The following is a 16,618-nucleotide window of genomic DNA, read 5'->3' as shown; positions in this document are numbered from 1 at the left end:
TAAAATTCTGTTCAAACCCAATAACCATCCTCGCTCTCCTCCTATTCTGCCCTTCTAAAGACGGTTCGTTGCTGAGCGAAATCACCGAAAAGAAGGAAGAGAAAGGAAAGCTGCAGTTAGAAGGAAAGGGATTCTCTCCTCACAAATAAAGAGGCAAGGGACCCTGCAGCCTGGGAGAGGGAAGTGTGGACAGCAGAGAGACCGAAGCAGAGATACCAGGGCAGGAATTGCAAACAGGGGAGAGAAATAGAGACTGAACGGAGGGGTGGGAGGGGAGTAAAGATAAGGTGTTAGAAAATAGGAAGGGGAAGAGAGAAGGAGGGAGAGGAAATGCACATGCGGTGACCCCAAGTTTGGCGCGGAGGCAGCGCTTGTTGCTTGTTGTCTGACGAGCCCCGCGCTGCGGGAAGGACAGTGTCTGTTTAGATTTGTGTCTAAATTTAAACCCTGATTGCCTTGCCTCCCCCTCCTCTCCCCTCCCTCCCTCCCTTCCTCTCAACCCACCCGCCCTTCTTCCTTGTTCGTAGTGCAGGGCCAGTCGCCGGGCGCTGTCAGTCCGGGCTGAGCAGGAGCTGGGATCTCCCACCCCTCCACGGCGGCGCGGCTCTGCTCTGCCTCGGCCGAACCTTTCCCACAGATAACAGGGAAAGGGGTGGGGAAGAAAGATTGCCCCGAGGACACCTCTCTCTTGCAGGACATGGAGGTAAAGAAAACTTTTTTTATTATTATTATTTCCACTAGCTTGTGGCTGGCTCTGCGATCTGCTTCAGCTCCACCTTGCAAAGCAATTTCTTCCTGAAGGCGATAAGGGAGATTCAAAATATCTCTCTGCTGGGGTTCAGATAAAGGTCTCTTTCCCCTCGCCCCAACTTCTATCGTGCACCTCAGACTCTTTTACAGGTTTTAGTGCATATTTGGAAAGCAGGGGGATGGTTTGGGAAGAAATTACCTCTGTGAAAGGGGAGCGAGGAAGAGTTCTTATTTTTACTTATTAATCTCTGAAGTGTGATTAGAGTGTTAGATTTTAAAAGGTATCATTTTGAAAGGAGGTTTTAAAGAGTCATTAAATTGGGGACATAAGAGAACAAACCTTCCTGGACTGACAGGCTCCTTGGGGTTGGTTCCTTCCCAACCCGTGCAGCAGCAGTTGGAATTCACACCCTCAGCTGTGGGTAGCCCCTGTCCCACTGGATTGGGAGGTCTCATTTTTTTAGAGCATTTTGGGTCAGGGAAGGGGACCTGAGAACCTGTGCTTGAGCGAGGTAGATGAGTGGCACACCCCCAGAGGGTTTTCTGTCCCTTTTTTTCCATGCGCCCCGTGCTTCAGGAGCGTTGGATCTCATGCCTCAGGGTGGGCACACGGCTGGTGAACAGGAGTCTGGCTTCCCTGGTGTTTATGTTCGAGCCTTCTCCTGTGCAACACCCTCTTGGGCCAGGCAGTTCACCTCCCTGTGCCTCCTGTCCCATTCATTCAGAATGGGAATGGTGGTGCTGGCTTTGGTCGTGTCAGGCTGGATTCGCGAGCTTTTCAGTTCTTTAAAGTGGCAAGGGAAAAAGAATATTTATTTTTAGGAGGGGCACAGGAAATAGAAAGGTGATTACAACATTGGCAAAGCCTCAAATTATGAAAGAGGACATTTGGTATTTCTCTCTGCTAAGCAGAGACCTTACTAAACACTTTATGTTATCTTCCCAGATAAGCCTTTTTCTGCGTGGATGCAGCCCCTGTACCCGGGGACACGCAACAGAGCCAGGGAGCAGTGTGCTTCAAGCACCACTTCAGTTTTTCTTTGAAGATCTCCAGTGCAAAACTCAGCTGGGCAATTGTGATAGCACCCATCGCCATCCTTGTTGTCTGTGCTGACCTGTCCCACAGGCAAGGGTTAAAGATTTGGCCTGTTCAGGTGTGTTTGTTACAAAAAATGTCCTCGGCCGAATTATCTAAATAGATTTTGGGGTGGAGAAGGATCAAGCAGTGGTGAAACCAGCTCACCGCAGACTACTTATGTGGCATGACAAACGTTTGGCTTTGCAATGCTTCTCAGGTTTGACAGAGCCGAGTTCGCTCACTGTTAACACTTGTTTTATTCTTTTTCACTGTAGTATCCCGTGGTGTATCAGAGGGGAGGGGGAACTGAGCTCCTAATTTGTTATAATTTAGGGCTGAAACAGGTATTTTGGCACGTTGAGGACACTCTCCCTCACCCCCTCTCCTCTCCACACACAGGACTGTGCCCCTTGAGTATTTTCTCCCTCTTCAGGGAGAAAAGAGCAAAGTAGAAAGTTGGGTAGAAAGGAGCACACCTGCCATTTCCCTTTTGGAGGCACATGTGACACATACAGAAGGTCTGGTGGCCAAGAAGCTTCTCTGGTGTCTGACATAAGAGCTTCCTGCTCTTGATTCTGCCCATTTGCCTCTATTTCCCACCTTTTTCCTGTGTTACCTGTTGTTTTTTTTTTTTTTGATAATCTGTAAGTTGCTGAATCTATTCTTATTTTTAAAACATCTCAATTTTCAAGATATTCTATAAGTAGTGCGCTCGGTCCTGCCCCAAGCTTCCAAAAAGGTGTTTATTGTCCCAAATGTAAGAAAATATTAGACCAAAATAGAGCCAAGAGCAAGAACTTGATTTCCCACCAGCTGATTCTCTGCTCTGTTTCTTCCTGAGAGCTTTTCACAGGCAGGACACAGAGGCTCACCGCAGTCTTTTTTTTTTTTTTTTTTTGCTTTAAAACCAGATTTAATGATCCTGTGCAGCAGGAACGAGAGGAGTGCTGTCGTTTCCCTGTTTGCTTCATCAGTGGCAGGCAGAGCTGTTCCATGCTTTCCTGCTGGCATAACTGGCAAGCTCTTTGCTCTAATGGGACACATGAGGATTACCAGCATTAGGAGGAAAAGGGCAGAGGGCTGACCTAGCCGGCTGATTTCCATCACGTCTCCGGCGGGAAGACCCTAGTTGTGAGAAACCCACAGAAGCAAGAGAGTTGGGATCTCTCTCTTAGAGGGGTTAGTGTGGTTTTGCTGCTACTTAGGGGCTAGTACCTATTGGTCTTAGCCATCCTGCTGTGAGGAATGTGCCACATTGAAAGCAGCAACTGAAACTATTTAAGATCCTAAAGAGGGAGAAAAAGGCAGCAAAACCCTGCCCTTGCAGTTCACGTAATTTTGTGAGTCTGTTGATCTTCAGCGTTTTGTTTTGTTGTTTGAGGGGTTTGGGGTTTTTTTTTTGGCCCATCTTCTTGATGCAAAATGAATTTGAAAATCAGTTTTCTTTCCAGTGTTATGTAAGATGAAAAGAAATCGTGAAGTTTATACCACAGATTGTTAACATGAGGTCATATCAAAAATGTGTAAAATTGCACTGGGGAGAGCTAAGCCACTTGTAAAGCAAATCAGCCACAAAACATTCTCTGCACTCATGGTACAAAAACTGTCAGAAACTTTTGTGTTGATTTGTTAGTTTACATCTTCAGATTTGGCCCAAGCTGTGTAATTCCCATGGCTTGTGGGTTCCCAAACCTTCCTGCAGATGTTGTGAGTTAAGGCATCCACTGAAAGTGCTTGTGGCTTTCTGCAGCCCATGTTCCACAGCAGTCGTGGAATTCCTCTTCCCAGCCTCTCTGTAGGGGCTTGGGAGCATGGAGACACTTGAACTTTACTTGCACAGCAAAGGGAAACAATCCAAGACTGAATTTCACTTGAGTGGCTCCCTATGGTGTGATGGGTTCCCTGAGCTGCAGAGGTGCAGCAGGCAGGTGTGTTTTGGGCAGGCTCCCCTCTTCTTTGTGCCTGCCAACAGATGTCATTTAATACTGTGACACCTCCATTGCCATGTTTCTTTTCTGCAGCTACTCCCTCTAGATCTCCATTTTTCCTGTTGGTGCATGGAGTCAGCTGAAGGAAAGCTTTTCCAGGGCTGAGGGCAGTTCTCTGCTCACCTCACCCTTCTGGGCAACCTCCTGGGTGGGCAGCACTCACCCTGTCCTTAGGAAAACTGCACTGAGGAGACGTCACCCAGGGGGACTGAATTGGAGGGGATGCAGGAGTGGGCAGGTGAGAGGGCTGAAATCTGAAATCTCTGACCATCCTGGTCCTCAGAGCAGCAGGACAGGAGGTGAGCTGGGCTGAGGGAGGTCTCAGGCCACCCTGGCAGCCGTGGAGCTGAGATTAAGAATGTGCATCACACCATGATTAGCTCTGCCAGGAGGCAATATCCCTTTCTCAGGAAGCTCTGATGATTTGCTTTCATTCTGAAAGGTAAAGTGTTCCTTTTCCCTTCTTCTTTTTTCCTTTTTGCTTAACATTCAACCTCGAATACACTTGTTTTCGGTGTTTCCTCCCAAACCCATCAAAATGACACGTTTGTGCAGTGTGTCTGTGAAAATAAAGGGAATATCTTTAAATCTACTTTAAACCTTTAAATATACTCTTATATATTTAAAGAGTAATATTTATATTACTCTTTAAATGTATATCTATTATATTTATATTTATGACTTCTATGTAAGTTATATTTATAACTTATTTATATTTATAACTTCTGTTTATTTAAGGGGGAGAGGTACTATGTGACCCCACTTTACTCCTCAGGTCTGGGCAGATTTGGGACCTGCTTGACAGTAAATAGCATGTCTGCAGCAAAGAGTCCTGGAAAGGATCAGGTTTGCCAGACTTCCACATCCCCATGACTGGAGGCCTCCCTCTCAAGGGACTGAAAACAGCAAAACCAAACTCCATGAGCTGTGCTGCAGCCCTTTCTCCCACCTAGCAGAGACCCCAGAATAAGTGGAGTTGAGGCTTTTCCTGTGCCACCAGAGAGGGAGGATCCTTCTGAACCTCTCCTCACTCCCCAGTTTCATTGTCTGAGTGTCCCAAGCCATGGTGACAGCATTTTGGAAACGCCTTCTGTCCTGTGCTCCACATCCTGTCTAATTGGCAGGATGCTTTGCAGTTGAGCAGCATATCACACATACCTTCTCATACATTCCCAGGAGCTGCTTATCTGGAGAACAAGGGAAAACAACAGCACTGCTTTATCAATAGATGCTGCTTGGAAACTTGCTGGCTTTTATCATGGAAATGAACCAGCCCACACAAACTGGGGTTGGTTTTCCATTCTGTTTCCACTTGGGTCTGTTAACAGAGGTGTTTGAGAGAGGCAGATGCTCCTTTTCCTGAGACAACTCTACAGCCTGAATTTGGGATCTGAGCAGGCAGAACCAAAATAGAGCCTTGCTGAACCCAGCAGCAAGGAAACCTGTTTGGAGGACCTTGTCTTGGTTCTTTGCAGACAAAGATATGCCTTTAGCAGTTTGCAGGACAGCAGGATAAGATGAATGTGGTCTAGGGACAGCAGAGCTGTTGTGGAAGGACAAGTTGTTATTACACACTCACTGCGGAGTTGCTTCACACCTGGTTGTGACAGAGGCACTGGGCACTTCATTCCTACAGTCTCACCTAGGCATGGATTTAAGTCATACTTCCTGCAGGTCACAATGTATCCAGCTATGCAGTCTCATGCCAGAAATGTTTTCACATCAAATTTGAGTTGTGTCTTTATATCTTAGCACCAGTATCTGGGTCGTGGTAATGTGCTGGTAAGGATAAGCCTTATCTGCCTCGTTAGTGCCCTATGAGGTTTTCACTTTTTGGAAAGACAGAAAAGACACTGGACGAAATTCTTGTCAGATTGAAGCACATCACTTGCTGAAGGTGTTTCTGGAAGTCTTCTGCAAACAAAGACCCACACCTCACTTGCCAGATTTATGGCAGATTTACATGCATGGAGTTTTTCTTCATCATTCATCATCAGATTTTAAAAGAGCTGAAACCCTATGGAACAGGTAGCAAAGTTGTAAGCTGAGTTTTTTACATATGCAAATACACCTGTTTGCCCTTTCTAACGAGATACACACAGGGTTTTGGTCAGTGTGGATGACTGGTGGCTAATCTGCAAAGGATATTGATTTACCACAGCCAGCTTCAACAAAGCCCCTGTTCATCCCAGGCTTCTCAAATGCGCAGAGAATTAACGTGTGTGGTTTGGAAAACCTGGATATCTAAAGGGTGCAGGCCAGTGACTTCTTGTGCACAGAAAGGCACAAAAATGCGAAGGAGAGGGAATTCTGGCTCAGAAGATTGGAGTTTAACAAGTCAGCGTGGCTTTGCAGGGAGACTGAGGATATTATTGTAAAAGTGTTAGCACAGAGGAAACAGAATTTGTTAGTGCATGGGAAAAAAAGTATGCCTGGGAATAATGGGGTACAGTTAAAGGAAAGTTTTATATCTCACCAAATAGCGGGCCAGATTTCTCACAGCGAGGCCTGGCATGGTTTGGAGTAGCGTAGTGGAAACCAAAAGTTGTAGAAATCTTTTTCCCATGAATGATTCAAAACCAGACTGGTCTGAGCATTAGAAAGATAAGAAGCAATCTTCAGTTGTATTCAGGTTAGTGGTGCTGATAGGGCCACCAGAGGGGCAGCACCATGCTTTACTGCAGTTCTTCCACGTGTGGGCTGCTAGGAGAAGCCAGTGGCTGTTCAGCATCAGGCCCCATAAGTGTTTATGATTCCTCCCTGCTGCAGTGCATTGTTCAAGCCCAGCAAATTTCTGCCTGTGGGAAGCTCAGGTCAAAATAAATTGGCATCCCATCTGCAAGAGTCCAGGAGTGGTTATTTTATTGCTTGTGTAAAGCACAAAACCAATTTTATTTTTATTCTTTCTTCCTGTTTTTGGAATGGGTTTCTTTATCCTTTAACACTGCTTACTGCAACAGCAATCATGGCTTACTCAAGCCGTCAGTGATCCTGAAATACCTTTCTGCTCATTGCCACGTTCCTCCTGATGTAAGTTCAGGTGAAACATGCCCTGTTTTCATAGACACACACTCGAGCTGGTGTGCCAGGCTTCCCAGGAATTTCACCCCTTGGGCCTTGCAGTGAGGGCATGTTTAACTTGTGAAATGTGCACAGTCTCATTTGGCTTCCCGTTTAGTCTTTACAAGGTGCGTGGAGTTGTCGACACTGTCCCTCCATGAGAACCCAGAGTTTCCATCCCCAGTTTGCAGGTGTTCATTCCCAGTTACAGGCAGAGGGGCTCTCCCTGCAGACAAACGTGCTCCTCCAGACAGCAGGTGCCTGTGAAGAGGACAGAGTGGAAGGAAAGGGATGGATTGCTGAATACATTGGTTATTCCTACAAAAAAAACCCCAAAAACCCCAAACCCAAACAATCTTAGCACTGTCTTTCATCTCCCAGCTCAGTGCAAAATTGCCTTTTCCACTCACATCAGGACTTGAATTTCATGTCTCACCATCCTGACATAGTCAAATGATGTACTCAAAAATCTCTGGATCATTCCAGCGATTCCAGAGATCAAAACTGAATTTAATTTTTCTCCCCAACACCTGTGAACTCAGGGACTTGCTGGCCAGAGCTTCCTAGTGCTGCTTCACTCACTGAGCAAGTGCTGTGCAGGCACTGAGCCCACACTTCCTGGACACCTGGTTCTGATGGCCCAGCTTGAACCTGGGGAAACTGTGCCTGAGGTTGAAGGAACTAAAGTTCCTCTTCTTGCCTGAGAAAGAACATATGAATGAGTTCCAGTCAGCCAGCAGGTAAAAGAAGTAGAGCACTGAAGTAGGGGTAGAGTGTTTAGAAGCTCTTGCAAACACTGGGTTTCTCTGTTGGAGTGTTTGGGGAGAATTTTATGAGCTGTTTTACTCAGAAACAAGAGATCGTTATCTTCTTCAAATCACCAAAAAAATAATCTATGCCAAAGGGCAAGCTGCAGCTCAGGAGTTGCTTGTGTACGTTTTCCTTGGGGCATATGGAGGAGTTGCTCACCTATGGAAAAGACTAAATTTCCAATGCATCATTATGGCTGATCCAGACTGGGCTGAAAACTTGGGAATTTTCAAATACAGCAGCAAATTACAGCTGCCTGGGTACATTTTCCCACTGTTTCTCCCAATTTTCAGGAGTCTCACAGGCTGGAGACTCTGGATAAAGCCAAAGGGTGGGAAAGCAGCTTTGTAGACCCGGATCCTCAGCGCCACTGAGGCTGCTGAGCCCTCTAGGGTCCAACTAACAAGACATCTCTGTGGTTATAGCTCAGCATTCACACCTCAAGCTGGCTGCCAGCAGAGTGCTTGCTATCACTTTCCTCCACTCCGTATCTGTGTACCTTTTTAGACTAAATTCCTGGCTTAGATAAATATGAACCTCCTTCTCTGACCTGCCTGTATCCAGCGTAGACCTAATTTAATAGCAATGTGTCACAAAGATAGCACAGTCCTAACTGATGAGTCCTGGAAGCTCTGTGTAGGCTCATTTACCCTCCTGATTTTCTGTTCCCAGCTTGATAAATTAAGAGGATTTGAATCCCTGGGCTGCTGCAACTAGGCTGTCTCTGAGTTTAAATGGGGAGGGACCACAGTCTACTTACAGCGTTTATCAGAAGTATTTTGAACTGTCCCTGCATCTTGCATTCTCCATGCACCTTCTTTGACAGTTCAGTGACTTCAGTTTCTAATTTAACCTTCTGAATAGTTTCAGATTAGATAATTTAAGCTTTTTGTGTATGCACTTTGCCCAAAGTTCATCCTCTTTAACCATTTCATTAGCCCAAGAGTGATCCCTTCCTCGTCCCACCTGAAGCATCTTGAGTCTGAGCCTCCTTGTATTGAAATTTTTTTTTCAGACTCTGCTAAAAGCAGGGCTTTTTTCTTCACCCCCCCCTGAGGCAACCAAGGGAGAAGATCCATTGGTTTGAGACCTTTCCTTCTACAGGGGCTGTTTCTTACAGAGCAGCTGCCCAAGGGTCTCCCTGTCTGCAGGTGAGAACAGGGTGTAGCCTCCTGTCGTGTCTGCAGCTACAGCAAGTCACTCGAAGGAACACTGTGGTTGAGATGGTGTGAAATAAGGATTTATTTCGGAGCACAACAGAAAACAGCTCATCTCAGAGATCTGTATCCTAGGATAAACATGGTTTATGCATTCCATTCCCCACTGAAGTAGTGCACATGCAAGTCCAGCCTTCCTGGCCATCTCTCCACTCTTTGTCTTATGCTAGAACTCCTTGCTCACGTGCGATTGGAGCACTTGCCCCACAGGCTGCACTATTTCCTGTCTCCTGTGGGCAGCCTGGGAGGTTTTGCTGGTTGTTCTCCGTGAGCTCACTCCTTACCCTTCTAGAGCAGCAAGAGCTCCCCAGAAGAAGGCCTGGAAGTACACACAGGGAGGCACCAATTAATTTGGGGGAACTTGACAAGCTGTGTACAGTTCCCAGACCATTAAGAAAAACAGATGTCTGGAAGGGAAACACTGGGAAGCTGAGAAGGATCCTGAGGGAAGCCCTGGCCAGGAGCAGAGCTCTGTACAAGCAGCTGGTGGAGGCAGCTCACTAGGAAAGCAGCTACATCTTACAGTGGCCACCACTGCTCTTCATCAGAGCTGCCACCCCACCCCTCCAGCCATGGAAGCAGCCTTTGGAAGTCTGGAGGACACATCCCAGAGCCTGCCTGGACAAGCTGCTGAAGGCACACGGGAAGCAATGCTCTCCAGGCCAGCCAGACCAACATCTTGCTAACAGCTGGTGTCAGCTGTAGATCAGGACATCAGCATCACCCTGCCAGGGTACAGATCAGCCCTTGGCTCCAACGGAGCAATTCCACATTGGGAGTGTCTGTGGATTCCTAAAACAACACAACCTCATCAACTTATTTATTCAATGGATAATTTCTGAGAAATAACCCATTTCTTCCTCCCCTCGCCTTCAAACATATTATCTGCAATTTAGATATCTGCTATAGCTCATGTCTGGTTGTATCACCAAGCTTTCAGACAGTATTTATTGCTAGAGGGCTCCCATCAGATGGAGAGAAGGAGTTCATGACAGGACTTCATATCCATATCCTGCCTGACATGCCAGAAAATCCAGATGTCTTCCTGAACTAAGCTGCAAAGTGTGTAGGTGATCACCTAATTTAATTTTGGAGAAATGTAAAGTAGTGCTGCTTGAAGGAGAGTGGGGATCTTCAATTCCTTAAGAAAGTGGTGCATTAGCTCTCAGATGACACTGAAGTCCCGCTGCCAAGTTAATCACAGAATCATCTACATTGGAAGAGACCTGTGAGACCACCAAGTGCAACCATTAACCCAGCCCTGCCAAGCCCACCACTAAAACATACCCCTAAGTGCTGCATGTACATGTCCTTTGGGACGGTGGCTCTAGCACTTCCCTGGGAACCTGTTCCAGTGCTTGAACAACCCTTTCAGTGAAGGAATTTTTCCTAATATCCTATTTAAACCTCTCCTGGGGCAACTCGAGGCCATTTCCTCTTGCTGTATTCCCACTGGCCTCCTTCACTGTGGCCTTCTTTAAGTGAGGAGCTGAGGGCTGTACTTGACAGGGCATTCCAGAGTAAGGGACTTTATTTTCGGCATCCCAATCTGAATTTTCATAACCTCAAATAATAGGAATGCTCAATTTATCTGCTGCAAGGTTCTGGCTTACTGATAGCACTTCCATTCAAGCAGCATTTATTCCCCCCAAAAGACTCAGAGGTATGGTAAACTTGATGGACAGTTGCTTCAGATGTGTCCCTGGTGTTCACTTGGAGCAAGGGAAGAGCTCTACAATATCAACACTGTTCTTTTAAGGCCAAAAAAGCAAAAAAAAAGAACCACCTTTTTTTTTGAAACTGTTTGTTCCAGACAAATACAGCCAGTATTTTTAAAACAAGTTTATTAACTTGAAGGAAATAGCAAGACACTGAGTTTTCAGGACTGCATAAAGGGAAGAGGTATATTAGTCTAGTCTCCTAGCATGGTCAAACTTAGCAGTTGCAGAGATCTGTGTTAAACTATTTAGTTTTTGTGTTTCAGTGCTTAAAGATACTGATGGCTGAGCTCCAGTCTGCAGTGGTAGAGGTGCAGTTAGATGGTTTGCAATACATTTCCACCTACAGTAGCCACACAGCAAACGACCAACTTTTCAATAGTTCTGTACTTTTTTCTTTATTTCTTGGAGCTGGATCATCTTAAATACCTCATCCTCTGAACAGAGAAAACAGAGGGTCCAAGGGAGAGCCCTGTGTGGTATGTCTGGGTTTAAAACCCAGTATGGGTGCTTTTCTGAGGTTGTGCTGCTTCAGGTGGCAGGAGAACCCCCCTTGCATGGAGCCTCTCCAGAGAAAGGCTGCCATGCTGCCTGTGCGGGCGCAGCCTCTCTGCTTTTCCCTCTTTTTCCACTTGTGTGGCTGGGTATGACCACATCCAGCCACACAGCAACTTTATCCACGATCCTTTTCCTGCTACCTGAAATGATTTCCATGTTGGCTGCTCGGCCTGTCTGCGAGCAGCTGTGCTGGGCTTGTCATGAGGCAAGTGCAGGGCCCTTTTACAGGAAAGGCGGAGGCCGTTCCTCCTTGAACTGATCGGACTCCTTAATGAAGCTTGAAAGTTTTCCCTGCTCTCTTGGACACCCCGGTCACCTTGTCTGCAGGCAGCTGGCCTGGCTGGCAGTGTGGGGTTTTGTCTCCCTGCTTAGCCCTCCTGTTTTGCCCTTGTCACTGTCTGCAGGCAAATGTTGTTATGTATCTTGTAAACCAAATAATCCTGATGATCATGAGCTCCTTTTACTCTGTGTCCCACAGCCTCTCCCCCTCAGGTCTCACTGGTACTTAATAGCCTTTTATTTCACCTTCCTGCCTCTCATCCTAACCTCCTGTCTTCTTCCTGCAATAGCAGTCACCTTGTCCTTTCTTGAGTGCCTTATGTGTCTTTCCTCTTGAGCATTCTGGCTTCTGGGGCCAAATCTCATTTTAGTTGCTGGGCTAAAATTCTTTCCTGGATTTATGAGTAGTTGAGGGGAATCACCTTGTCGTAGATCAGCTACAGGACTAAGGCAGAATGGAAAGGCTGCAATTTACATCTTGCAGCCACAGCCTGCCCCTGTAGGTTCCTCCAGTTCACTGGGCACCCTCCTGCTCTACATTAAAATTTAACCAGTGCCTGGGATGCTGCTTCTGCACAAGCCTGGATTTGCCCTGCTTGACCTGTCCCTGGGTCCTCATCTCTTTCCCCCTGTCCCTCATCCTCATCTCTTCCCATCACTCCTTTCCCATTAGAATATCTGAGCATGGCAAACACAAGCAAGCAGGATCAGGCATTTCACAAAAAAGCATTTATTAGAGAAAAAGAAACACTGACACCCATGTTTTGCTGGAGGTTTCTGTGGTCACCTCAGTCACAGATTCCCAGACCACTGTGAACACACACGAAATAATTTATTTAAATGGCTGATTTTAACTGGTTTGCCATCCCCTGCACAGAGAGTCGTGGCTGAACAGCCAGATGCCTTTTCCTGCTCAGGGCACAGCAGAGCCAGGAGCTGCCTGTATCTCTGTAGGGTACAGGCTGAGGTTTCACACATGCTGCCCCTGCACAGGCACCCTGCCCAGCAAGGACCAGGTGCTGCAGTTTGCTGCCTCTTTTGGTAATGATGGTGCTGGATCAAACCCCTCTTGGCAGCCTTTGCCAGACGCAATAAGACACCTGCTCAGGAAGCCTGGGCTCCGTTCTGTTCTCTGAGAGTGTGGGCTTCAAACTCTTTGGTCTGTCCAGGAAGGGATGGGTTTTATTCCAGGGTTTAGGGCAAGCACTTGCCAGCCTGTTTGGTAAAGCTGCGCCAGCACGTGGCAAAGATTTAAAGGTTTGCTGGGGCAGAGGAGACCTCACACACCTGCCTGGTCACCTGAGTGCTCTCCTGCCAGATGAGACCCTGGCTTGCCTCAGGACCAGTTCTGGGGGGTGTGCAGCAGTAGCTATGTAGGCATTAAAGTGCACGAGCCCATACAGTGCCCTCTCAGCAGGTGCTCCTAACAGTGATTCGAGGTAATGCTGCTGAGATTAATCAGCCCATGCAGTGTTGGGACCACGTAGGCACCAGGCAATTGCCAAATATCCTCATTACCACAAGGGAGGCTCAAGATCTCACTTGTGCCTTTCGCAGTGACTCTTGCTGCTTCTGCTAATCTCGCCAGACGGAGCTTGGCAAGCACAGGCCAGGCACTCCTGAGAACTACGTAGCATGGCACAAAGGAAAAAACAACTTGCTTAAAATAATGATTATCTCATTTTCTTTTCGTTGTAGTCAGTCTCTGAAACAGAAGGTAGATAGTTTATTCATCACATTGAATTTCCCGATGCCTGCAGATGTTTCCTATAATTCTGTTGTGAAGGACACAGCTCCTCTCCTGCGTGCCTGGCACTGGCTGCTCTCCTCTGCCTGTCTCCTCCTGCCTGGCACTGCCTGGCTCTGCTGACACCACAGCATCTCACTCCAGCCACCGCCCAGTGGTCCCCATGGCCCAGCACACTTTGGCCACTGGTACCTCACAGGTACAAATAGACCTGGGCACCTCAAACCACTAAACCATGGAAAACCATCGGCAGTTCCTCCCCTGCTTTGAGTAGGCAAGGCTAGAGTGCACGAACCATTTGTTTACAGTGTAGTGGGTGAGTTCAACACAGTGCTTCTTCCTTTGAGAAGCATTTGTCCCTTTGCTAGTTTCGGGCTACTTATCAGCCTCTATCCAATTCCCAAATCTTGCTTTGGTGAGCCTTTAAATTTGGCAGATCTGACCCTCTGTAGTTTTCAAGCGAGGTTGAAATTTGAGAGATTTTCTTGCAGTCTTCTGCATGAGAGCTGCTGAGCTGGAATATCCTCACGTTACCCTTTGGGCAGTGCTTGACCCCGAGTGCCAGGATGGCAGCACTTCACAAGGGAGCTCTCAGAATGAGAAAATCAAGACCAGATCACCGCAAGTCTTGAGAAAAAAATGTTGCCCTGAAGCAAACTCTTTCCAAACTCAGGGAAGTGTTACATATTTTTCCATATTTTATGTAAAGTGGGATTTTTCTGCCCTTTCTCTTAAAAACAAACAATCCCTGGTAATCCACATTCCTCCTAGAATTCTGCCCTGGGTTATAGTCCGAGCTCCTTTCTCGTTGTCACCCTCATTGTAGCTGTGCAATAGGCTTGCAGTTGAGGTCCGGCACACACTCATCCTATATCCACTTATCTCTGGTGGAATAAGCATTGACCTGGGTGCCCCTCTGAGAAGGAATGTCATACTTCTGAGTTGTTCTTGTCGATAACTTATTCAATAGACTCTAAGAGAAAGGCCAGCAGTGATTTACCCTCAGGCAAGAAGCTTGCTCTCCGCTGAAAATGTTTCAAAAAGGAAGACTCTTCTTCAAGAGAAGACCTGATGTGTTTTCCTGCCACTTGCATTTCAGGAGTTTTAGTCGAACCTTTGTTAGGGCTGCTGTTTTCAGAGGGAACCGAGGAGAGCTGCTAGGCATCTCTGGGTTCTAACAACGCTGCTTGAAGGCAGCACGTGTAAGCAGGACTAGGAAACCATGATCTACAGATCTATAGAGATATTTACAGAAGAGATGTGTGGCTGGGTCAGAGGGGTCTAAAACCCCATTTTTGGGGCCAGGAGCTCAGACTGGTCCCAGACTTAGTCTGAGGTCCCGTTGTCTTCGCAGAGTACTCAAAAATCTGGAGCTCAAACTCCAATCTCTGTGTAATAAATGAATATATATCAATTTAATTCACAGATTACTTTCCCCAAAGCTGCAAGAATGAACCTGTTGAGTGTGACATCAACCAGATGTGGAGGCTTCCTCTGCGCTGGCTGAGGTTTCACAATGTAGAGGAAGCTTTGTCTTGAAGATGCAATGGTTCTGCGCAATTGTGCACACTCTCATATGAGACATTAACTCCTTTTCTTGCAAGTCAAGCTAGAAACCTGTTTGCACAGCCTTCAAAATGCCAGTCCGGACAAACAACAGCCAAGGATTCTGCAGAGGTGCTGGGGTCATCATTATACCCCTCAACAAACCCTTACATTCTTTCATAACCAGATTTTATGGACTGATATCAGCCCCAGAATTCTTCTTGTATCTTTTAAGTGGAAATCTTACTTTCTTTGCTCGGCTTTCTATTATGTTTCACTCCTGCATCCTAGCAGTGAGGGGCCCAAGGCACTCTGAGACCAGTTATTCCTTTTTGCTCAGCCATCTGATGGCAGCTTGGGGGAAAAGGATGAGGACTCTGTGCATGCTGCTGTTCATAAAGCTCACAAAATTCTCATTGGGATTGTGAAATGGAGGTGTCTAGCATCTGGTAAAGGCTGATCAAAGAAAATATTGCAGAAAAATAGATTTTTTTGTTTTGTTTTGGGGTTTTTTGTGTAGTGTTTAGGATACATTTGAAAGACCTGCAAGATATTCTTGTCTTGTCCTCTCCTGGAAAGTAACTGTAAGCTCTAAATGCTCTCAAAGTTCTCAGGGCTAGCCTAGCCCCACCAGAGGAAGGTGCAGAGGTGGCTCACAGGGCATCTTTTTCTCTGGTGGAGCACAGCACAGTAAATATCTCCCCTGCTGTGGAGTAAGTGGTAGGAAAGGCAGGTAGGAGCCTTGGCCTCACTTCCCAAGGTGCTGCAGGCTACACTGACAGTGATGGACAGGACTGACTACGAGGTATCACAGAGCCACAGCTGCAGCCACTTCCAGCTGGGGCTTCTGCCAATAATTAAAATTTACTACAATGAGACAAGGAGCAGCTTCCTTGCCAGATAAGACGCCAAGTGAGTAAATAAATCACATAAATCCCTCCTGAAACAGAGAGCTGGAAGGTCTCCAGTGAGAATGATTTGTGAAGAAGAGTAAAGAGAGAGATGGGAAGAGGGATGCTTTGCTGGGATGAAGAGGGGTCAATGTAGCAAGAAGAGTTTTGTTTATTCAGGGCTTACATCTTGAGATGTGTTGCTTCTTGAGCCAGGGGCCCAGCATGGTGCTGAGCTCCAGTCGGAACAAGCATCGTGAGATTTCCTTCTAGGGATGTAAAACATGGGCCAAGGCCAGTGTGAGCCCACCCACTTCTTGGGCAATCTGTGTTCAGCCTGTGCTTTTGTGGGTCACAGAGAGAACGGGCCGGCTCAGCTTGTGGGTAGCAGCATCTCCTGTTTTGAGCTGCCTGATTCTTCATGCTGTGATTCAGGTTTTTTCCCACCCTCTCGTCTTTCACTTTGTTCTTTTGGGGGGGTTTGTGTTTTAAATATACCCAGCTTATGTGCCTCTCCCTGCTCAGTGCAAACAATGTTCCCCTTTCAGTATGATCCTGGTGCCACTGATGTGCTTGCATGGGTACAGATAAACAAATCAGTTCAGGTTATGTTGGCAGGGAGGTGCAAGCTGGGATTCATCTAAATGTCACATGCAGAGAGATGACTTTGAGTGAAACTGCAAACTACATATTAGAGAGGTTTTCCCATTCAGTAGCATGGGTCCAATCCTCATTAAAAACTATTCTTGTGCTTTTTTAGTTGATTTGAAGAGGAGCTCCTTATGACCTGCCCATCTAATCTTATCTGCACTTAAAAAATGCAAGAGCCAAAATAACTGAGATGCATTTGTGGTGCATTTTCCAGAGCAGAAGTTCATGTCCTCTGCAGATAAACAGGAAGCATACCTTAGATCATGCCCTGTGTGAGTATTCAGGGACCTTTTGCCTCCAGCTGGCCTCTGTGGTTGGATAAAAGTT

At 46.7% G+C, this 16,618-nt stretch overlaps 1 protein-coding gene across 3 annotated transcripts in view; it reads left to right on the top strand.

The window, feature by feature from the left end:
- Nucleotides 1–531: 531 nt before the first annotated feature.
- The window catches only part of RCSD1 (RCSD domain containing 1), a 30,411-nt gene continuing 14,324 nt past the window's right edge, over nucleotides 532–16,618 (top strand). For 2 of the 3 annotated variants that reach the window (XM_066207994.1, XM_066207991.1), the window contains exon 1: nucleotides 532–703. In XM_066207994.1, coding sequence (XP_066064091.1) covers nucleotides 698–703 — 6 coding nt within the window. In that variant the 5' untranslated portion in view covers nucleotides 532–697. The remainder of the gene's footprint in view (nucleotides 704–16,618) is intronic. The other variant, XM_066207995.1, reaches the window with a different exon arrangement.

The sequence above is a fragment of the Chamaea fasciata genome, unplaced genomic scaffold (genome assembly GCF_029207755.1).
Source record: "Chamaea fasciata isolate MVZ Bird 193981 ecotype frontalis unplaced genomic scaffold, bChaFas1.0.hap1 SCAF_2, whole genome shotgun sequence".
NCBI classification, from domain to species: Eukaryota; Metazoa; Chordata; class Aves; order Passeriformes; family Sylviidae; genus Chamaea; species Chamaea fasciata.
The sequence above is the reverse complement of the archived record's forward strand: the minus strand, read 5'-3'. Positions and strand labels throughout refer to the sequence as shown.